Genomic DNA, 23,283 nt, shown 5'->3' with positions numbered 1-23,283 from the left:
GGCGGACGTATCTCCAGCATGTGTACATGTTACATAACCTCCCACCTACTCTGCATATGGACGTCTATAAATGAGAGTGGGAGCAAACAAGGTGAGAGGCATTTGAGGCTCGGAGCTGAAGGCGTTGGAGGCTCAGGATGGATCCGACCTGCTGGAGACTCACTCTGACCCTTGTTGTGGTCATGAGCTGCATCTACAACACAGAAGGTCAGAACATATCTACAGCTGCATTGTGTGTATTGATGTTTTATTTGGACCATTACTTTGATACTTTTTCAGATCAGACTCATAATTATTGATCTATTCGGCAAATTTGACAATAATACAACCTCTGAATTCTACAAATCTACATATCTGAAGGTGGGATTGGTGCAAAGCAACTGAGCACATGTGACAATGTAATTTGTCTTCAACTCCAAAAGTGACTTCAAATTTACATATACACATGTGTGAGGTTTTTCTGTGTGTGCAAATCTCATCGTCACATGTGTTGAGTTGCTCTGTACCAATATTTCCTTCACAGTTAAATCCTGAGCACAAGACAAATCCATTGAAAAGTGTTTTCAATGTTTTTTATGAAAGTTGATCAAATAAGGATGAACTGGAATTGAAGCAGAATTAACTTCAAACAAGTGCAATGGCTGAGACAGTTTTGTTTTCAGTTAGTTTTTATTGAAATGAAAGTTTAAACAACATCAAAGTTATAAACGTGAACCTTGTGTTAATAAAACTTTATATATCAGGATGATACTAAATCCACAGTAATAAAAACACTGTGTAAACACAGCTTGTCTCTCTCTGTCACTAATCTGAGATCATCATGATGAAGCGGATTCTGTAACTGAAGGAAATGCAACTACACAATACTATATATACTTTTATGATATAATATAACAATAGGAACTTCATGTATAAAGCCCTTTTCAACACCAAGTACAACAGAGAACAAATAGTTAAAATACAAATGTACATATATGACAATAAAACATCAGAAGAGACTCATTTCCTTAGATCAGGCAGTGACAGCAGACTGTTTAAACAGGGAATTAAGAGGTCAGACACTTATGAGACCATGAAGAGGATCCATATAGACACATCACGTGCTTTTTCTATATCGTCTCCAGCTTCATTGTCCCGGCACATGGACGACTTCATCGCAGTGGTGAAGCAGCTGGAGGACCGGGTCCCCGGGGCCGAGCCGCTCGCGGTGCTGCAGCGGCTGCGCTGGGCCGCTGGTCTGAGGGATCCATTCATCCATCACTTCCTTGGAGATGTGGATTCCAGCGGTTTCGAGGTGGACGCCGGCCTCTTGGATTACATCAGGAAGTCTGTGCCGTACGGAGTGAGCGATGATGGCAGAGAGGAGGGCGTGGTCCTGACCTCTGACGGCACCACCGTGGCCCTCAGGCCTCTCCTCCTGGGCCTCGAGGCCGGCTTCCTGTCCAAGAGGAGTGAGAAGGTCCGGGGTCTGTACCAGCTCACTCTGGCCAGAGCCCTGGGCCGGTCCCTCAGCCACGGCTCTGCTCTCAGCCGGCGTCTGGGGACGGACGGCTGCTGGGACAGTTTGACCTCTCCGCACGTCTTCACCCTGTCCGACCCCCCCACTCTGCTCACCACCGCTCACGTCAACGGGGGCATGGATGGAGTGATCCTGGGGATGGAGGCCAGAACCACCAGGCTCAGCAGTCTGCTCACAGAGTACTACTGTCACCAGCTGGACCGGGAGGGACTGGACGCCGCGCCACGCCTCGTCAGCCGCCGCCGCCGGGGGAACTTCAGGGAGCTGCTGCCCCCCCCATCGCTGGCCAGACATGTGATGAAGTCAGTGCAGCTGCAGCGGAGTCTGGAGAGGAAGTCAGTGATGGAGGTGAAGGAGAAGAAGCAGCTGACGGCCGCGGTGAAGGAGGGAATGAAGGAGTTCGTCCACATGTACATGGGTGAGAGCAGCAGACCACAGACAGGAAGTGAAGTGTGGTGAGCCGCTAACCAGCTTGTGGTTTCACATCTGTTTCAGATTGCCCTCCCATCATCCCCAGGTGCATGTGGGGTGCAGAGCCGTACCGAGGAACCCCCACCAACCTGACGCTGCCGCTCTCCTTCCTGTACATCCACCACACGCACTCCCCCGGCCTGCCCTGCCTCACCTTCCAGCAGTGCTCTGCAGACATGCGCTCCATGCAGCGCTTCCACCAGGTGGACCGGGGCTGGGACGACATCGGATACAGGTAACATCTGTCTGACTGTCTCACACATCTGTATCCAACATGCTCACACAGTCTGCTCAGCCTCATACCCTCTGGAAGAAGGTATAGGAGCCTTCGTTGCCGCACCACCAGACTCATAAATAGCTTCATACACCAAGCTGTCAGGAAGCTAAATTCTCTCCCCTCACTCCCCCCAGCCATATCCTCCAGTCTGACAGGAAGCTGAACCCCCACCCCCCCCCACCCCCCAAAAAAATCACTCAGGACTCTGCAACAAACTGTCTCTTGCACTTTTTGCACTTTTAGCACTTTTATCACTTGTATTACGTTTACACTTTACAGAAACGTATGCTGCTGTACGTGAATCTGTATGTTTACTTAGTATTAGAGATGTCTTGTCTTATTCATGTTTCACCGTGGGAGAGTGGGAAACGTCCTATCGATTCCTTTGTGTGTCTGAACATGTGAAGAAATTGACAATAAAGCTAATATTACTATTACTATTATGTGAAAGTGTGACAACAACTCACAACTCTGATCCCCCTGAAGCTTCGTGGCCGGCTCAGACGGGAACATCTACCAGGGCCGGGGCTGGCACTGGAGAGGAGCTCACACCCTGGGACACAACTCCATCGGCTACGGGGTTTCTTTCATCGGAGACTACGCCAGCAGTCTGCCTTCCCAGCATTCAATGGGGCTGGTGAGAGATCAGCTGGCGTCCTGTGCGGTCGGCGGTGGGCGACTGGAGGCCGGCTTCACGCTGCAGGGCCACAGACAGGTGGTGGACACGTCCTGTCCTGGAGACGCTCTCTATAAGGAGATCACAAGCTGGGAGCACTTCGGGGTATGTAGGAGGAATATACTGATAAACTGTATTGATGCATTATGTATGAGTTATTGAAAAAGACACAGGTGCACAACCTACACGCAGGATTGAGTTAGGAAGTGAGATGACCTGTGTCTTTCTTCAAGAGAAGACACATCAACAGTTTGGTGAGGTTAAAATATTCAGTTTTGCACGGACAGCTGAGATTTAAGATGATTCCTCTGGTATTGAGAATAAATAATTCAGCTGTAGACGTCATCCTTCTCCAGAAGATTTCTCTCACATGCTCATAATATATATATATATATATAATTAACACATATAAATATATATAAAATCATATAAATGAGCTGATGTTTCACTTATTATCCTTCATATTTCATTTCAGGAGGTGAAGAAGAATTGATGATCAACTTCACAAGAAGAAGAACTTTGGACAAACCAAACTTCACACAATAAATATGTTTGTGTTATAAATGTGTAATTTCCCTTTGAACACAATAAACAATATGTCAATCAAAGCAAAATTACATTAGATTTAGTTTTAGTTAGTTTAGTTTAGCAGATTTTTCCACATTTAATAAAAAGGCCTGAACAGTGACATAGTCCCACATGTGACCAGTAGAGGGCGCTATCTGAAGGCGTAGTTATGAGCAGTGGGAGGTTTTTATTGATTTAAAGTATTTAAGGAATGTTGTCACACAAACTAATTAAACTCAACACAACAGAGCACAACACACAGCGAGGAATCAACAACATGTGGAGTTTACACCTTATTAAATACTGAGTTAACATGTGAGACAAATATAAACTGTAACTGACATATAAACAGACATAAATGACATTTAACACAGTATCTGTACACTTATAAATAATATTATTAAGTGTTATTATCACTGTGGCACAATATGTTATTACCGTGTTATTAATCAAAGATAAAAGCTTCAAATAACAAGAGAGATTTTCATCCTAATATAGAAACGTCCTGATAAAGACGTGATATTAACGTGCCTGTTCTAAAAGGTGAAAGTCAGAGTTATTAAACTTGCTTTCTGCGGGTTTGTGGAAACTCTTCTCGTCACACTCCCCGTCGACGTTACGCACGCAGCAGCCGTGGCGCGCCCGCAGCCGAATAACATGGAGTCCTGCTCGGTCCCGCATCTCCCCGGGATCCGTGCACCGGAGCCCGGGAGGCAGTGAACCCCCCCCACCCGGCGTGACAGCACCGTCTCGGGCCGTGGAAGGCTTCGGCTCCGTCCGGAGATCATGCCGAGCCCCGCCTGAGCTGCTCCTGCTTCTCCTCTGCTCCGCGATCCGCAACCACCAGGCCGACTCCGGTGAGTATCTGTGCATGAGGAGGAGGAGAAGGAGGGGGGGGGGGGGAAATGCAGTTTATGCGCGTTTAGAGTTGTTCAGACCTCCGTGCATGGATGCATTATAACACACCACTCACCTGACACACGCTGGATCGATGACAGACGCGTGTCCTCTGTGCAGAGCCCGTGGGACACCTTCATCCACCCGGACGTTTTCCTGGTTTTGTAGAGGGGCAGCAGGGGAGGATATGGGCCTGAATATAAAGGCCACTTATTTATGTAACCATCTGGGCGCCAGTACGTTCTTTAAGAGCAGAGAAAATAGGTCAGACTCCCAGAAAACCTGCAGCTGGCTCCACCGCCTCTGCAGGTCGGACTCTGCTTCGGCTTCTTCAGGAACGTGTCTGTGTCCTGCAGCTCCAGGGTCTGTGAAACTTTTGATTTGTGTTTGCAGTGTGTGTTCATGTGTGAATGTTTCCTGAAGAAGAGGAGGTGGCTGCACAATGTAGGCCGCCTGCTCTCCGGTGGGACTCCACACTGCTCTCTGGGGGACCATGGAGCCAGAAGGACCCCTCGCCCCAGGGACCAGCTATGGACCCCCTCCCTTCAACTCAGCACAAACCTTCCTCAGCTGCACCTTACAGGTAAAACACCTCACCCACACGTGAACTCTCATTCCCATCATGCAACTGTGAAACCCTCTTATTGGAACTATGTCTTCTAGTCCTCGTGTTCTCCGAATGTGAGCGATGGTCTGAAGGGCTCGTGGGCTCGAGCCGGGGATGAGGGCTCCACGCCGGCCGAGGACCCCCAGCCCGGCGCCGACCCAGGGAGGAACGCACAGAGGAGACTCAAGTCCTCGGCCTTCCCTTCCTCCCTGAGCTGGGACTCGGACTCAGAGAAGGAAACACAAGATGGTAACACCTGGTTTAATATCTCCTGGAAACCTGTTGCACGCTTTCTCAGGAGTGTTCACGAGGAGCAGCACTCGTCACTGTTGTCCCCTTACTGCTTTACATGTAGTCTGATCTATGCACTGTATTTTTAAATGTGGATTTTAACTGTTGGGCCGCGGTGATGTTTCTGTCGTTGTGTGTTTTGTGTGGCGTCGCGTGTCAGAGGAGGAGCTACAGCACTTTTCTAACCCTCATGGTCTGGCTGCTCACAGCCCAGGATCTCCTTCTTCTGGACTCAGGTGAGGAGGAGGAGGAGGCGGAGGAGACGAGGGAGGAAGAGTAGTTTTCTGACGTGAACTCTGGAGATTGTCCAATTCAGGCACATTCACAACATCAGGAATAGGAGAGGGGTGGAGCCCTAGCCCGACATTGGCCCTTATCCCCCAAAAGCTCCTCGTCTTTCCAAGTTGAATCTTCGTTGGCATCTTCTCCTCTTTTATATTTCGGTGTTTGGTGATAACAACCAACGCTGAGCTTCCTGAGGCTGAATCCCGTCCTCTTACCCCTCGCCTGAATTTCCCTGTTGTTGTGTCCTGGACAATCTCCTGCTGCATGTGAAGGACAAACTGGAGAATGTTTGGACCCGATGCTCCAGATAGTTTCCAGAGCTTGAGTCTGCAAACAGTTTTAAATAGAGAGACTCTAAAACTTGTGTTATCACTGTAAAACATTCATATTATGTGTATGTTCATATTTACATGACACCCAGTTCACTTAAACCCACTTAATTCACAGCAGAATGATCAAGGTCATGACCTCATTGTCCTCAATAGTAGTTATTGCACAGAGAATAAGAAATAAGAGCTCACACGTCATCTGTCGACTCTAAAGCTTCACTAGTTCAAAGCGGAATTTAATGTTTTATTTCCTTCCAGACTTGATAGTGAGGACGACCCAGAACCAGACAAACTGCAGCACTTGCAGAGTAAAATGGATCCGTTTCCCCCGGAGGAGCACGGTGACACCGACGAGAGCACAAAGACAGAAGAGTCGAACGCGGCTCAGCTTGGCCGAGCAGAATGTGAGCGCCACTCGGGAGAAACTGAATCCGCCTGCACACTTGCTATCTCCTCTTTTTTTTCATTATCTCAAGGCTCCTTTCATTCACAATTCCTCTGTTTTCTCTTCACAGTGGCAGACAGCAAAGTCTGGAATGTATCTGAGGGAGCTGAGCTGTTCCTCTCCAAAGTAAAACCAAAGGGAAGTTGCCAAATGGAGGGGGAGGAGGAGGGTGAGGAAGACGAGGGAGACAAGAGGCCCATGGGAAAAGAAGCCAAGGAGTCTGAGAGAGATGTGTACACGTTCCCCGGGGACTCGGACCCTGAGAGCCCCCCGCCTGCCCCCTGGGCCCATTGCACTTTCATTCAGCGGTGCAGGAAGAAGAGGGTTCTGCTCAGGCCTTTCTCCGGACTCGGGACCTTGAAGCGCACGGTGCCGGAGACGGGTCGCCAGGGAGGGCGAGCGAGTCTCCGGAAGTCCACGTCCTCAGAGATGGCACCGTCGGATCCAGGTGGAGGGCGGTACGAGTTTGAGGAGGTCGTCTTCGGAGAGGGACGAGGGAAGAGACACGACGAAGAGGAAGAAGAAGAAGAGAGTGGGGTGGGGCTCGGTAAAGAGATCTTCACCTGTGTGGAATGTAGCATTTATTTCAAGAAGCAGGTCCATCTGCAGGAGCACATGGTGGAGCACTGTCAGAGCGGGTCGGGGGGCGGCCGGCGTCTGGGGAAGAGCGTTCGATTCCGGTGCACCGAGTGTGGATGGAACCTGCCGAGTCGACCGGCGCTGGCAGACCACCGCAAGAGGCACCAGGAGTCCCGTGAGAAGATCCTGGAGGAGATCGAAAAGCTGAATGAGAATGGAAAAGGGTTGGACGGCAACGTGGTGAAGAACATTAGTCCAGACCCGGTTTTGATTCCAGACCCAGAAACCATCACATCTCCACCTCGATCCCCAGCTCCAGCACCAGAGGCCGACTCAGCTGTTGTTTCCTCCGATGCAACTCTTCCAAACTCACTTCGATCCCCGGCTCAAGCTCGAGCCGTCTCTGCCAACCGCCGTCGCTTCGTCTGCCCCAAGTGTAACTTCATCACCAGAACGTCCCAGGCACTGGCCAATCACTCCAAGACCCACAACAGGAAGAGAAGCGTCCTCCAGGCGGACTCGCCGTCTCCTGCGTCCCCGTCACGTCTCACGTCCTCCTCCCTGGCCTGTGGTCATTGTGCCTTCCAGACCTCCAGTGACACTGTCCTGAGGGAACACCACAAACTTGCACACCCGGGACAGTTCTCCGACGAGGAGACTGGCCGCCGCTCAAAGACTGACGTGGTCGCTCGAGTTTCTAAACCTGTCGCTGTGTCTGAGGACAACGCTGCCGCCGCTCGGCCCACAAGCCTGGTGGGCGGGAACAGGAGGTTCAGCCGGAGAGGGAAGACCTGGACGGATCCGGCTAAGTTTTCTCACAGGTTGGATGAGGACACGCAGCCCAGGAGTGAAGAAGACGAACCGAATGAATGTCAGAACACAGAGCTCGACACCGAAGCGTCCGGGCGAGAGGTCGGCTCACCTGCAGGAGGGAAGCGTTCCACTAGGGGGCGATCGGACACAGGTGAGGTTCTCTGACTAAAAACTCTGGAGAATGTCTGATTGAGCTCATGTGAGTAAACAGCAGGAGATGCTGAGACGCAAAATGAAAAAACACAAAGAATACAAATATCTCTGGATGAAAAGGTGGAGATGTACACGTAGAAGATGCAGACGTAGATGTCAAGAGAGCTTTTGGTGTTGTGGGCCAGAGTCAACGTGCTGGAGACAAACACATGTGATCTCCGCAGCTGAATATATACATATATGCTGAAACATCCTTCAGCTGAATTCTCTGGAGATTTGTGTGTTGTTGTAAACGCGTCTGAGCGGAGAATCTCCTGCTGTGTTGTTTGTGTGAAGGACAAACCTGCGGATATTCTCCTGAGTTCACGTCTGAAAACTCTTTAAAACGGCTGAGTCAAAGAACCTGAGAGAGAAAATGTTCAGGAGTTGTTTGTTCTCTTTTTTCAGACAATAATCTTAAACATAAAATCGGATATGGATTTTTTAAATTTTTTTACTAGGAAAATCCCAATCATGCTCCATATACACTTATTGAAATAAAACTGTAAATTAACTGACTAAGACAAACTGGTACATCACTGTCTTGAAGGAAGGTAAAAGTCCCTACATCATTTTCATTCTGAAGATCTCAGTTGATGACATTTCCACAAACTCCCTAACCCTTTGAACCTTGTGCTGACAACAGCCATTTAACCGATTCATTTAACTTTGAATGGAAATCAAAGCGCTTCCAGATTGAAACTTCCACTGATCAAAAGGTCTTCAGGAGGTTTCAGTTCAGGGGAATCGTTGAGGTCGAGACCTGATCTGGACTTTTCACTGCAGCGTCGATGCACAAACATGGAAGAGTCATCAGAAGGAAACTTTATCTGCAGCCACATCACAAGAGTCCACATCTGAAGTCTGCAACGTAACACCTGGCTTATCCAGATGTGGCTTTGGAAGCCAAGTGAACAAAGTTGGAAGAATGAACTGAATCTCAGTGAGTTCTGGACATAAACCGTCACTGGTTTATCCAGATGTTGCTCTGCAGACTTCAGGCAATGATGATGGTTTGTCAAGATGATTCCATGAAGACTGTGAATCAACACCTTCCTGCAGCTTCTCTACAGTCATGTCAGGTTTTCTGATGCCCAGACGTTTAATCTTATTATTCTCTTTCTCTGTAGACGACAGTTCAACACAGCAGAGTCCGACATTCTCTCCTCCGCCTAAGAAGAATGTGAAGGATGAAGACGAGCAGGAAGCAGAGGAAGAGGGACGGGTCATCACACTGAGGAGGAGCAGCCGGGTCACTGGTGCACCTGCAGAGAGCGACAGTGACGATGACACCGAGGAGGAGGAGCGAGTCCGACGCCTCCTGGCCGAGGGAATCCTGGACGAGGAGAACAACGAGCTGGACGAGGACTTGGAGGCGCTGAAGAGCGTGGAGAGGAAGTGCCCGTACTGCCCCGATCGCTTCCACAACGGCATCGGGCTGGCCAATCACGTGAGAGGCCACCTGAACCGAGTGGGCGTCAGCTACAACGTGCGTCACTTCATCTCCCCCGAGGAGGTCAACGCCATTGAGAGGAAGTTCTCATATCAGAAGAAGAAGAAAAAAGGTCAGCGGCTTGTTGCAGGTGTTTCTTTCTTTCTTTCACGTCGATGTTGTCTGAGCTCATTTTGCAACACAAGCAGAAAATGCCTTAAAATATACTTTGAATAATGACCCTGATCTTAGTTTGTGTGTGGGAACAACTCGGGCCAAGCTGAAAAAGATCCTGCACATCTGCTGATCACCTACTTTTAGAAGTGGTTACTACAGGGGGGGGGGGGGGGGGGGGGCAGTGGTTCCCAACGTGGGGGTCCGGTCCTGCTGAAGGGAACCACAACGACTGAGGGTCAAAGTTTCTGCTACACAAACTATGAAGTTAAATCAATCTCTTCACTTTACTTTCATTTTACTTTTCCGTCTGGGTTACTTAACTTCTTTAGGACTCCTTAAATTTATTAAAATAGCAAAAGATGAAAGCTTCACTTGGCTTTGATCTAAATGCAAACAACCCTCTGACTTCCACAGACTTTATTTGACTCTTAAAAGGTTCGATGACCAATGCTAACATTTGTTGATTGGCACCAAATACAATTTAGAGGATTGTAAGCTTTAAAGCAGAGGTCTTCAACAGGGGGTCCACGGAGGTACCGGAGGGGGGTCGCGAAATTGTTGTCTGTTTAGAATTTAAATATTTTATAAATTTAAATTTTTGTTTTGACAAATTTAAATGTATTTAAATACACATTAACATGAATCCAACATATTGTAGCGAACGGATAAATGGAGGCAGAAGACGTCATCTTTCATTCAACGACACACAATAAAAACATGAATATATGAACCTGTGTATTATTTGAATAGCTCAGTATTGAATGCACAATAAGAGGGTAGCTATGTTTAATATAAAACACAATTTTTTACAATATAGTAGGGGGTCCCTGCTCCGTCTCTCCATCAGTTTGGGGTCCTTGAACTGAAAAACGTTGAAGACCCCTGGTTTATAGGATTATAAGCTTTTAAGTATCTGCACATTCAGTCACACGTCTTCTTCTTGTATCGTCCGTCTTCTCCTCAGTTGCTAACTTCGACCCGGACACGTTCAGTGTGATGCACTGTGAGTTCTGCAGCGCCGGCTTCGACACCCGCGCCGGCCTCTCCAGCCACGCCCGCGCCCATCTCCGAGACTTCGGCATCACCAACTGGGACGTCACCATCTCGCCCATCCACATCCTGAGGGAGCTGTTCTCCAGCAGGCCCGACCTGGTGATCCCCACGGCGCCCCCCCGCAGCCTGGTCTCCCCACAGGAGGAGGACGAGGAGGACGAGGAGGAGGACGAGGAGGAGGAGGAGGAGGAGGAGGAATGGGAGGGAATCACTCAGGTGAAGCTGGAGGGGGAGGAGAGTGAGATCTGTGATGTGGAGCCTTCGGGATCTCCTTCAGCCTGGAAGACAGAGGACGGAGCAGAGGAGTGTGACGGTAAGTTTCCATTATTGATTCACAGTGTGTAATAATCCACCTGTAATAACCAGTGTGTTGGTCACTGGTGGGTTTGACCTGGTGACCCTGTTGTGGTATAAAGACCCAGCTAGAGACCATCACCAGTACATACAGCAGTGCTGGTTTGAATCTTTCACTCTGAATAATTTTCACTGTGGAATAGATCATTTCAGTATACTTCAAAGTACTGTAAAAACACTTTGCTCAATAAGTTCGGGTGACATCCCTGCATCGTTGTGTAGTGTTGACCCACAATGGGGATGGAGGGTTGTGTGTTTGTTTATGTGTGTGTTTGCTTGTTGTGTTTGCTTGTTCTTGTGATTGACTTTATTGGACTGAGGACAGTTTGGTGAAGTGAGAGTGAAACACCTTCAAATGGCTGTTTAACGGTTAAGACCTGGGTTTAAAGGTTAGGGAGAGAAATGGGGGGTTATTTTTTTTGTGGCTTAGACAGTAGAGCGGGTTGTCCACTAATGAGAAGGTTGGTGGTTCGATCCCAGTTTCCCCCATTCCACCTGCCTACGTGTGTGAGTGAAGTGCTGCAGGTAGATGTGATGGGTTCAGGGTGTTTTTGTATTGCGTCAGTCAGTGTCCTCACTAAGATAGAGGTGAGTGTTTTGGGTAAGAACCAGGGCCGGGTCTAGACAGGCATGTATGAGGGGGCAGCCACAAATCTTGAGGGGGCATTGTGCTTTATTATATTATTATTATTATAAATTGGGATTTAGTTTGAGGGGGCACAACATTTATTTGAGGGGGCCAGGCCCCCTCTTGCCCCTGCCTAGACCCGGCCCTGGTAAGAACTAAGGTTAGACATTAAGGTTATATCAGTCTTCACCAAGATGAGATATGTGTGTGTGTGTGTGTGTGTGTGTTAAGGTGTTTCACTAAAATAGAATCGGTGTTTGTTAAGAAGTTTTAACTAAGACATAGGTGTTTGTGTGTGTGTGTGTTTTAATAAGATTTCACTAAGATATAGGTGTGTATACCTATATCTTAATATACCTTAGAATAGGTATGTACTACTATAATGTCTATAAACCTGTCTTTGTGGGGACCAGTGAACTTGTTGACCTTATGAGGACATCCTGGTCGGTCCATGTATCTGTCAGAGCGTTCAAGACTGATGGAGTTAGAATCAGGTTCAGATCAGTGAAACAATGAGGTTCTTTAGTCTGGATGGATAAAGAGCTCCAGCGTTTATTTTTATATATAAATATATATATATATATATATAAATATATATATATATATATTTATATATATCTATGTCAGTGTGTGTACTTATACTTGTACCTTTGTCAGGACCATTTTAGACATAGAGGGTTAAGACCTGGGTTTATGTTCAGGCATTTAGTGTGTGTGTGTGCATGAGTGTACATGTGTCTGAGTGTGTGTGTGTCTGAGAGAGAGAGAGAGTGGCTCTCCCTGGTGCCGGTGGTAGATGTGGCACTCGGCGCATTCATCCCAACCTCCGCCTCCACTCGATTGGTCACGCCTTAGCTTAGCGGTGCATATGGGGGCAAAATGGCTGCTTCCAGCTCCCCGCAGACCCAAACAATAGCGGAGGAAGCGTCGGGCTGCGGCCGCCGGGAGTCGGATGCACTGCGGCTGCGGACCGGTGAGTACCGCGAGACCCCCCCACCCCCTTCCCCCCCCACCCGGGTCAGACGGCTGCGCGTGCTGCGCCGCATCCGCTGTCACCTCGCGCCCCCCCCCCCCCCCCCAGACACTCAAAGTCTGGGGTCGTGCACATGCAGGTACGCGTGCACGTCAACCCCAAAAAAATATAAGAAAGGAGAAATGCTTGGTTGTTGTTGTTTGCGCTGCCTGACATCCCCCCCCCCCCCCGGTCATGTCATGCACGCGCGCTGGTGTCGGTGTGTGTACCCGTGCGTGTGCGGGGTGACGTCCGAACCCCCCCCCCCCCGTGCTGCTGCAGGATCCGTGGATTTACCTCCACTTGCCCAATCCTCGCCATTTTCCTCTCCTTTGATCTCCGGCAGGGGACACGCTGTGCTTTCATGTGTTTTGCACCATTGTAACTTTTTGGTCGCATCTCGCTACAACTCATCCGCTCCTTTAAAGGAAGTGTATCCGTGTCCCCAGGGTGGGGGGGGGGGGTCCGCGTCTCTCTGTGAGTCAACTTATCGCCTCATCCACTGTGTCCCCAGAATCCCTCTGATCCCTCCTGATTCCTCCTGATTCCTCCTGATTCCCCAGCATCGTCTCCTCTTTGTGACTCTCGGTGCTTTTCACGCCCGAGGTGTCACATCTCTTACAGTCGGAAGATGAAGTGACACGCGCAGATCCGCCCACCAGACAAAAACCATTGTCTGACTCCACGTCGCTTTTTTGATTTAACGATTTGTCGCAGAAAATGGCACTTTGGTCCCCGGAATGTGTGACTGCAGGTAGCCGTCCGCTCTCTGCTGGTTTCCCGCTGTGGAGCAGTTCATACTTTTCTTCCATCAGCTACTTGAACTGTTTTCCTCACAGCTTTTGTTGCAGGGACTGAGAAATGAATAGGGACTGAGCATCCGTCTTTTTATTTCCATCTCAGAAACACAATCTTTACACGAGTGACTCGAATCTGATCCGGAGAGCGAGTCCTCAGACGACATTGTTTCCTTCGAGGTGATTTATCGTCTCGGGCGCTTTATTTGGTGTAATTAACGTGACCCACTCATGTGGATGTTGTGTTGTAGGGGATGAGGAGGAGGAGGAGGCTGCTGATGAAGAGGACGAGGAGGAGCTGCAGCCGTCGGCTCTGGACGCTCTGAGCTCCAGCCCGGCGAGGACGGGGGGGCTGTGCGGCGCCGAGACGGACGGCATCTCTCCCGCCGAGGATGCAGACACCAAGGGTGAGAGAGAAATACGGGAACGCCGACCCCCAGGGTGTTCGCTACGCTCCGAATCTTATCTTATCGGGAAATTGTACAACTGACCCTCGGGTCGGCGTCACAAAGCTCCCGCCAGGCAGCGGCGTCCCCAGGGAAATCCTGAGAGGGAGACAGATGTTAATCAGAGCAGCTCTCACACCGGTCCTGCAGACTGGAGGGAGACCGGGGGGGTAAGTGAGGTCACGTGTCCTCTGGGACTCCTGTGGCCTCGGAAGCAACCTGAGCCACCTGCTGATGCTTTGCAAACTTTGTGTTATTGCTGCATCGACAGAATAGTTAATAGTCGTTTTGAGAGATGAACTCCGGGGAACTATCGGGTCCAGACCTTCTCCAGAGGCCTTCATCACCTAAAGCTCTCTTTGACGTCTTCCTCGGTGTCTTCTTCGTGTGAGGCATCGATTCTTCATCCTGAGATATTTAAATTGTTTATATTGCCGACACATCCACTCGCGGTGAAACCTCGGTTCTCTCAGCCCGTCTGGAGAACGTCTGGAGGTTCAGCTCATATCTGAAAGCAGCTTGTGATAACAGATGTTTCTAAGTTTCCTCTCGAGTCTCATCAGCTGCTCTTTGCCTCCGTCTCAGATCACAGCCTGAAGTGTGAGGTGTGCGGCGCTCAGTTCGGGACCCGGCGCGGCCTCTCCAGCCACGCTCGCTCTCACCTGCGGCAGCTGGGCATCAGCGTGTCGGAGAGCAGCGGCGCTCCCATCGACCTCCTGTACCAAATCGCCAAGGAGCGCCACATCCACGGCCAAATAAGCTCCTCCCTCTCGGCCAAGGGCCCCTCCGCTCCCGCTCCTCGGAAAGATGAGGATTTAGACGACATGGACGAGAAACCCATCCCTCTCTCCCTCCTGGCCAAAGCAGCGAAAGCAGCGCCGCGCTCTTCCTCCTCCTCCTCCTCCACGCCGACACCTTCTCCCGGTGCCTCGCCGGCGCCGCCTCACTCCGGCTCAGTGGTGAGAAAAGCTCCCATTTCCTCTCTGCTGCCGGTGTCTTCCCCCCTGCGCTCGCCTGAGCACAAGGCCGGGGGGATGAAGAGCTTGACCTCTGCCCTCTCCTCCACCGCCACCGCAGCCAAACCGATCTGGGCGCCACAGGAGAACGACGCCCCCCTCAACCTCAGTAAGTGTCGCCGCCCTGGCTCCGCCTCCCTGGCTCCGCCTCCCTGATGACCCTGTAGAGATCTCACTGTTTTGTTTCTCCTCCCCGTGCAGCGCTGGAGGTCGACCCCAACAAGGACATCGTGTGCCAGCTGTGCGGCGCCTGGTTCGAGACGAGGAAGGGTCTGTCCAGCCACGCCCGGGCCCACCTGCGGCACTTTGGCGTGGAGTACTCCGAGTCCAAGGGCTCACCCATCGACCTCCTGAACCGCCTCATCCACAGCGACGACTTCAAGCACAAAGCCAGCACGCTGACGCTCGACGGCCTCACCGAGTCGCGGCGCCACGCCACCACGCTCTCCTCCTCCCCCAAGCTGTCCATGCTGAGCCTCTCCTCCTCCTTCCCCCCGGCATCGCTCCTCTACAAGGTGACCACGGCGAGAGGAGGGTCGGCGTCCAAAGCTACCTCGTCCTCGTCCTTACTCGGCCCGCCTGCCAAGCGTCACAAGTCTTCTTCCATGCAGCTCTTCCGCCTGAGCAGTGGCGAGCTCATGGCGCTTCCACACAGTAAGTGCTGCCATGACGACACATTTAAGAACACAGAAATAGATGAAGAGAAGAGATGAAGAGATATCTTAAATATCAGGTGAGAGGTGGTAACATATCATTCTGCTGCGGAGATCACGTGTTTTTCTTTACAGATCTTTGACACGAGCATCGACTTATATCACTTTGTGTGTATCTCCTCTTTATCATTCTGAGATAAATTGCATTATTTTCTTTCCTTTTCGTGTCCATCACATGTTAGAAACGTCATCCACTCGCTCGAATCCTCCAGATAATCTCCAGCTGTTTTATCCTCCCTCTTCCGGAGAAGGTCTGGAGATTATGTGATGAGGTGTGTAATTGTTTTATCAATTTCCCAGGTGACCCTCCGAAGGAAATAGGCTGTGAGTTCTGCGGGGAGTATTTTGAGAATCGCAAAGGCCTCTCCAGCCACGCCCGCTCCCACCTGCGCCAGATGGGCATCACCGAGTGGTCGGTGAACGGCTCGCCCATCGACACCCTGAGGGAGATCATCACCCGGCGAGGCCTCCCCTGCGCCCTTCCTCTCAAACCGCTCAAGACTCCGCCTCCATCCTCGCCGGGACCCCCTCGCTCTCCTCTGTCCACCTCCTCCTCTCCCTCGGCCACGCTCCTCAGCCGCCTGCCCTTCACCTTCGCCCGCCCCTCCAGTCCCGCCCAGCCCACCGTATCTAAATCGGGCTCGGCTCCACCGGCGTCTTCCGGCGGGCTGATCCTCAAGCTGAAGCCGGAGCCGGTGCAGCTGGAGGTCACCACGCCGGGAGCGGTGGGCAGATCCGGGAGCTTCTCCTCTGAACCTCTGGGCTGCAGCTGGAGCAGCGCAGACAACTCCTTCCCTCTCAACTTGGGTAACATTACGTTTTGTCTTTTAGCCATTTCAGAATCAGAATCAGAATCAGAAGGTATTTATTGCCAAGTAGGTTTACACCTACCTGGAATTTGCTCTGGTTATTGGTGCATACAATGAACATAGAAACATAAAATACTGACATGTCTTCCATTAAAAACAAAAAAATGTCTACACTGGTTTAGTTTAACACTTCTTGGCCACGAATTTTACAAGTTAAAAAAAAAAAAAAAATGGTAAAACATTAGTTTTAAAATGATGCATTTCGAGAACAATGCGGGCTGAACATAAATTACAATGAAAAGCAAACATCTTCAAAGTGACGTCACTCTGGCCAATAGGTAAGTACAACACACATAAGAAAAACAATAAAACAAAATATATTTAATCACTTTTTACTTATTATTCACTCACTTTTTCTAATATTTATACAAAGTAACATTTATTTAGACATTAACATATCTACATAAAAATATATAAAAGATAAAAAGATATAAAAAGTGAATCAAAAAGCAAAATGCAAAACAGTAGAACAGTGAACTAGTTTAAGGGAATAGTTGACATGTTTTCTGTTTGGCTAAGAGTTAGATGAGAGTATTGATGTGGTCAGACCTGTGTTGTTGTGTTTGTACATTCAACATGTTCTCTTTCTTCCTCAGCCATGGCCCACGAGGTCGAGCCAACGAGGGATATCCGCTGTGAGTTCTGTGGGGAATATTTTGAAAACCGTAAAGGCCTTTCCAGCCACGCCCGCTCCCACCTGCGCCAGATGGGCATCACCGAGTGGTCGGTCAACGGCTCGCCCATCGACACCCTCAAGGAGGTCATGCACAAGAGAGGGGTGAGCTCCTCCTCCTCCGACCTGGGAGTGAAGAAGGAGTCGAGCCAGGGAGCCAGCCGGTGGGAGGGCGCCGGCGGCTCGGAGGGTTTGGGTGTTTCGGGCTTTCACTCGTCCAAGTACCGTAAATCTCCTCTGAGTTTGCTGCAGTCGGGCTCGAGACTCCACAAGCAGGGCCTCGGCTCCGGGGGCTCCTCTGGGACGCCCCCTGCTGGGAAGCTCTTCAGGATGACCCCCCTGGGCAAGAGGCCCGTGTCACAGGAGGCCCAGTCGGCTGAGAGCTCCCTCTCTCCTCCACGGCAGCTGAAGACCTTCTCACCTCTGCCACACGATTTCTCCTACAAAAGAAAAGCCTCCCCGGACAAGCACGGACACCAGGGTGAGCAGCCGTCAGGACTTTGTCTTTTCTCATTTCACTCATCATCACGTTTATACTGACTCTTCTTCCTCCGCTTCAGATCCCAGCTGTGAGCTGTGTGGCTTCTACTTTGAGAACCGTAAGGCTCTGGCCAGCCACGCTCGGGCCCACCTGAGGCAGTTTGGCGTGACGGAGTGGTGTGTGAACGGATCCCCCATCGAGACGCTCAGCGCCTGGATGCGCAGCCGGCCCCAGAAGGTTCTGGAGATGCACCGGAGCTACATGCAGGGCAGCCGCTCCTCCCTCAAGAAGGTGAGGAGCTTCACTAACTCACTGGTTCACTCCAGCAACTAAGTTCTCAGGCATCACTTGGGTTTAATCTGCTCTCCAGCTGAATCCACTGTGGCAAATGTGACTCTTTCCTTTCAGAGAGAAAATGTGAAATATGTGCGAAAGATAAAAACCCACTGTGCCCCCCCCCCTCCCTCTCCTCCCAGCGTCTGTGAGCAGGCGTCATGTTTGGAGATCTAACATTCCTCAGCCGGTGGCTCGACAGACATTTTGTGTCTTGGAAAGCTTCAGACGTGTTGTCTCACAGCTTTGAGCCTCACTGTAGATCCTGTGTCTTTACACCCTGCGAAAAAAAAAAAAAGAAGCAGCACCACTGTGGGGACAGATGCCAGAACAACTCAGCTATTGGCCTGATAGTTGCCATAGTAACCCGGGAGCCTGGCAGCTTATGTTTCATCTTCAGATAAATTATGGTTTGCTGCTGATAGAAGAAAAATGTACGTGTGTTATTATTCCTTTTTCTTTTTTTTCTCCCCCCTCCTGAATTAGTTTCTGGTGCATTTGCGTCACTGTCACACCTTCTCCCTGAGCTGCGATGTGACACACATACAGAACACATTACCTTTTAAACGTCCTTGTAATCATATTGTGCGTTTCTTTTCATACTGGGAAAATTGGGCGGCTTGTACTGGAAGGTTACACGTATGTCTGAGGTCCCAGTCGAGACCGATGGCACCATTAGAAATGTATTCATCCATTTACAGAGAATATAAATAGAATAATTGATCAGTGGGTTGATGGAAATTAATCTGATCTAATTATGTTTCAAGCAATTGTGCAAAAACAGAAAAAGAAATGGTTCCAGTTTCTCAGGGAAAAGGTCGAGCTACTTTTAGCTTTTGGACTTTTGGGAAATATTAATATATTAAGCAATTTTTCACAATTTTATTAACAGAACCAAAAATTCATTTTAACCCTTTAATTACCCAACTGAGAAAAAACCTAAGTCTTTTTGTTTCCTTTTCCTTTCGGGCAAGGATTTCTTATATATTTATTTCTTATAATAAAGATTTCTACCAAATGCTTGAGATATCATGCTAAAAGTACCATAATACATATAAATACAAAAAATGATATAGAAAGTCAACTTTATTGCTATTAAATACTTCATTTCTGGTTTTCAAACACAGGAAAATATTTCTGGTTTTCATTTCAAGAAAGGAAAATATTTCACTGCTAACGTTTCAGCTACTGGAGCAACGATGAAAGTAATTATTAGTTGTCTTGCTGCAACGAATCATTCTCCTGAATCCATTGTCTCTAGAAGTCTTGGATGATTTTCCTTGACCAACAAACCAAAACCCAAAGAGTCAGTTTACCATTAAACAGACACAAGTTTGTAGTTTTGTGCTGAGCTAAGCAAACTGGTTTCTAGCTGCAGCTTCATGTTTAGACTCCAGACTGATCAGTGTTGACTGTAGAATCATGTGTTCAGGATGATAATTGCTGTCTGAGCTTTATCATAATAACAAGGCAGCGTTACAACGTCACCAGCTCTGTGTCGTGAGGTGAAAGCTGATGAGGACTCTTCTCTTTCTTCCTCTCGCAGCAGAAAGCCTCCTCCACCTCCTCCTCTTCCTCTCAGTGGTCTTCTTCTCTGGCCGTGAGCCTGGTGCGATCTCAGAGCCGTGACGTCACCCAGGGATCCTCCAAGGCCACGGAGGGCGTCGAAGCCGGGTCCGACTTCCGGGCCGCCGTCTCCAGGCCCGGCTGCAGTGGCCCCTCCCCCTCGCGGCTCGCCGGCGGCCTCCCGCTCCAAGCACAGGTGGCACGGAGCGAGCTGAACGTCCGTCTGCCCAGAGGTACGTGAGGGTCACATGTACAAATACACTTCAACCTAACAGCTGCTAATCCTTAAAGTTTAGTGGTTTTGGTCTTTTATTTATTCCGTTAGGACAGTTTTATATTTGTTTTTATGTTATTTTTACTTGTGTGTCTTTTGTGTGGGAAGCACATAGTGTTAAAGAGTGTAAACGATATTATTATTATATTTATATAATAATTCAAGAGTGAACAGGAGGACTGAAGACTCGCAGCCACACGATAGCAGTTTTAACTTTGTAACAACTTTGGACTTGTTGGACAAATAATCAGTTTGAGACATAACTTAACACTAACTTGGGGAAGACAGCTTTCTGTTATAAGGCGCCCTACATTTGGAATGAGTTCCAAAAATCTTTAAGGTTGTGCTCATTTATTTCATTAAGGGAATTCTCGAATCTTATCTCATGTACAACTGACTTCTCCTGCGGTGATTGAAACTGTTAGTTGACTTAACCATAGTATTTTATTGAATCGTCAAAAATGATTGTTTATGACCTCCTCCCTTGTATTACTGTATATATATATATATATATATATATATATATATGAATATTTATTTCATTCTTATTTATTTATTTTTTCTTTCAATGTTTTAACTCTTCATTGTACCCTCGGCATCATTGTAAATGAGGGTCTTATTCCTCAATGTGTTTTCCGAGGCTTAAATAAATAATCAATCAATCAATCAGTTTGAAACATTGAAATCAAAGTGTTTCATCAGGAGAACGAACTGAAAGGTTCTCACTGTGCCGGCCTTTGTCTCCAGTGACTCGTTCTTATCTTTACACGTTTCTACCGTCAATTTCAGTTTCCAGATACTAAACTACTGACAGTTTCAACATTATCTTGCAAAGCCAGCAGTCAAGAGCACCTCGTGATTCTAGATTAAATACGCTTCTACCTCCATTTACTTCAGACGCTTAATCTTTGCTACAGACTAAAAAACTAAGTATCTGCAGCAGCTCCATCCTGATGCACTTAAGTGTTTCAAGTCCTCCCTCTGTGAAGGTTTCGAGCGGCGGCCCCTGAAGCACCCGTCGTGTCCAGATGGAACGGAGAGAGACAGCGGCCCTCCGAAGCCCCCCCGCACAGGCACCGTCCCCGCCCTGGTGCCCAAACCCCCCTCCTACCCACTGGTCAAACTGGTGGGCAAGTTCTACACCCTGAAGTGCCGGTGAGTGAAACCTGCGAAGAAAACATTTAACAGTAGAGAAATTGCGAGACAGTGACAGTAATGGATGTTGGGTGGAGATTTGAAATGGTCCCTTAATCCCCGAGCAGCAATCACCAGCCACACACCCCCCCAACCCCCTTGAACCATACAGGACTAATGCACTACACTGAGACCAGTGGACCATTCGGTTGAGTTCTTATGTTCTTGATAATCAAAAACAGTTTCTTCCCCCTCGCCCTCTAACTTCTGAACAGCCAACCCACTGTGCAATAACCATGGATCTTTATACCGATGTAAAATTACTCCCAGAATTATATTATATTATAATTATATTTAATTATATTTATTTACTTCAACCCTACTGTATCATACTGTTTAATATCTATCCCTGCACTTCTTTTCTTTCTTTTTCCTAGACCATCGTACTGTTTGTATTGTTTTGTTTTTGTGATGTGTGTTCTGTGCAAACCCACTGAGAGCCACTTCACCAAGTCAAATTCCTTGTTTGTGTAAACTTACTTGGCCAAAAAAACCTGATTCTGATAACTGCAGCACAAAAGTTTTTTTAACGGACCCGCTCGCTCCCGAGGGAGACGGCGAATCATCAGATTTCATTTAGTGTCTCTGTGAGGGAACTTTGCAGGAGCCGTGATGGCGGCTGCCGGTTAATCCACCGTGTGTCTCCGTCTCCGTCAGGTTCTGCGAGGTGGAGTTCCACGGGCCCCTGTCGGTGCAGGAGGACTGGATCCGACACCTCCAGCAGCACATCCTCAAGATGAACTACAACAAGCCTGCGGCTCCCAGAGCGGCGTCCGCTGAACCCCCGGCGCCGGCCGACGACCCGGCCCCGGCCTCCACCTCTACCTCCTCCACCACGCCGGCCCTCACCTCCACCTCCCCCCCGACCCGCACCACGGCGCCTACCAGCCGCTCCACTACGCCCGTAGCCGAGTGCGCCCGCACCGCCACTGCCACGGAGGTCGTGAAGGTCACGGAGGAGCAGCCCGCCCTTTCTCTGACTCCTCCCCCCGTCCCCCCCCAGGTGGTGTAAGCTCAAAGCTCTAAGTCACCGCCCACTGTCGGTTTCGACCCCGTCTTGTTGTCTCCGGCCTTCACGCCTTCTTTTCGTCCATCTGTCTCTTTTCCGTTGGCCGTCACAAAGTGTTGTTGTGGACGAGTGTCTCCAAAGAGCCCTCGCCCCCCCGAGCACCTTCTGAAGGAGCTTCCTGCTCCTGAGACCTGTTACCGTGGGAACCAAGCCCTCCTGGCTTTATCCGCACGCTGGGGATTGTGGGAAATGTCCAAGGTCAGAAGGAGAGACAAACTTATGTCTTGTGTTTTTTGTTTATCTTATATGTCAAGGTATTGATTCGGACCCTCAGTCCCCCCCCCCCCCCCCCCCCCCTCCTCTCGCTAACAAAGCGAATCAGGGGTTAATCAAACTTTACCCTCCCCAGGCCACCCCCCCCCCGGACTGAGATTAAAAGACATTAACTCTAATCTTGTGGTTGAGATTTAAAACATGTGGTAACACTTGGTGTTAAAAAGGCACTTTTTACCGTTGAGGTCACTCAGCACTTACTGAAACAACTAATTCTGATTGGTTAAAGGAGCAAGAAGTGGAAGCACAGCCAAAAAGGGAAGATCCCCGAGTTAACTTTCTAATGTATTAACTTCCCCCAAATATACATTTTGCTTGAATGTAGCTTGAAGCACCTATTGAGACCTTACCTGCACACGAACAGACACACAATCGACCATTTGCCCCGTTTTACTGAACCGTTGAAGTTTTGCCTTCCGTGATGTCGCTGCTCAAACTCAGTTTTCTGTTTCCAGCTCCGAGCTGCTGTCCTGTCAGAGACACGGACACGTTCTTATCTCTGAGACGTGGGGCCATAGAGAATGTTCAACGCCACACAAAGTTTGTTCCGTTCACAGTGTTCTGAGATTTTTCTTCCTGCCATTTTCAGTGTCGCCCAAATTCTTGTTTATTTATTATGATTACCATGCATCTGAATGTGGTAAAACTAGGTCATTTTAAAGCTTAAGTAGATCTTTGGAATGTTTGAAAAATAGGTCAGCGTTGCACTTTTACTCCCGCGCGCAGTCTGGGTGTGTGTCTTAGTTTGTATGTTTGTGTACATACATAGCAAAACGTGCATTTGTTTCCCATTCGAAAGAGAAGGACAGAAGTAAACCTGCTTGATCAGACGCCTCCCTCCCGCGCTCTGAGAGAACTCCAGTGGGGGGGGGCCTGAAGTCTGATCAGGACTTTAATGCATCCATCACCGTGTCGGATGTGCCAAAGAGTCTGTTTACTTCCTGGTCTTGCCTCTGGAACAGCTGTTTACATGGG

General features: G+C 49.1%; 2 protein-coding genes across 2 annotated transcripts; both read left to right on the top strand.

Moving 5' to 3' along the window:
* The first annotated feature begins 106 nt into the window (after window positions 1-106).
* On the top strand, window positions 107-3,502 carry pglyrp6 (peptidoglycan recognition protein 6). Its single transcript, XM_061090216.1, has 5 exons — window positions 107-207; window positions 1,125-1,937; window positions 2,015-2,225; window positions 2,754-3,048; window positions 3,419-3,502. The coding sequence occupies exons 1-5, from the start codon at window positions 138-140 to the stop codon at window positions 3,434-3,436; spliced, it is 1,407 nt and encodes a 468-aa protein (XP_060946199.1). The 5' UTR covers window positions 107-137; the 3' UTR covers window positions 3,437-3,502.
* A 1,398-nt stretch (window positions 3,503-4,900) lies between these two features.
* On the top strand, window positions 4,901-21,978 carry wizb (WIZ zinc finger b). Its single transcript, XM_061090215.1, has 16 exons — window positions 4,901-4,990; window positions 5,071-5,263; window positions 5,466-5,541; window positions 6,178-6,323; window positions 6,435-7,907; window positions 9,079-9,513; window positions 10,522-10,917; window positions 13,653-13,808; window positions 14,433-14,972; window positions 15,065-15,517; window positions 15,877-16,383; window positions 17,042-17,599; window positions 17,679-17,890; window positions 19,482-19,731; window positions 20,762-20,927; window positions 21,624-21,978. The coding sequence occupies exons 1-16, from the start codon at window positions 4,901-4,903 to the stop codon at window positions 21,976-21,978; spliced, it is 6,006 nt and encodes a 2,001-aa protein (XP_060946198.1).
* Window positions 21,979-23,283: the final 1,305 nt, after the last annotated feature.

Source organism: Limanda limanda, chromosome 17, assembly GCF_963576545.1.
Source record: "Limanda limanda chromosome 17, fLimLim1.1, whole genome shotgun sequence".
In the NCBI taxonomy this organism is placed as follows: domain Eukaryota; kingdom Metazoa; phylum Chordata; class Actinopteri; order Pleuronectiformes; family Pleuronectidae; genus Limanda; species Limanda limanda.
Note: the sequence above shows the minus strand (reverse complement) of the source record. Positions and strands in the feature narration are given on the sequence as shown.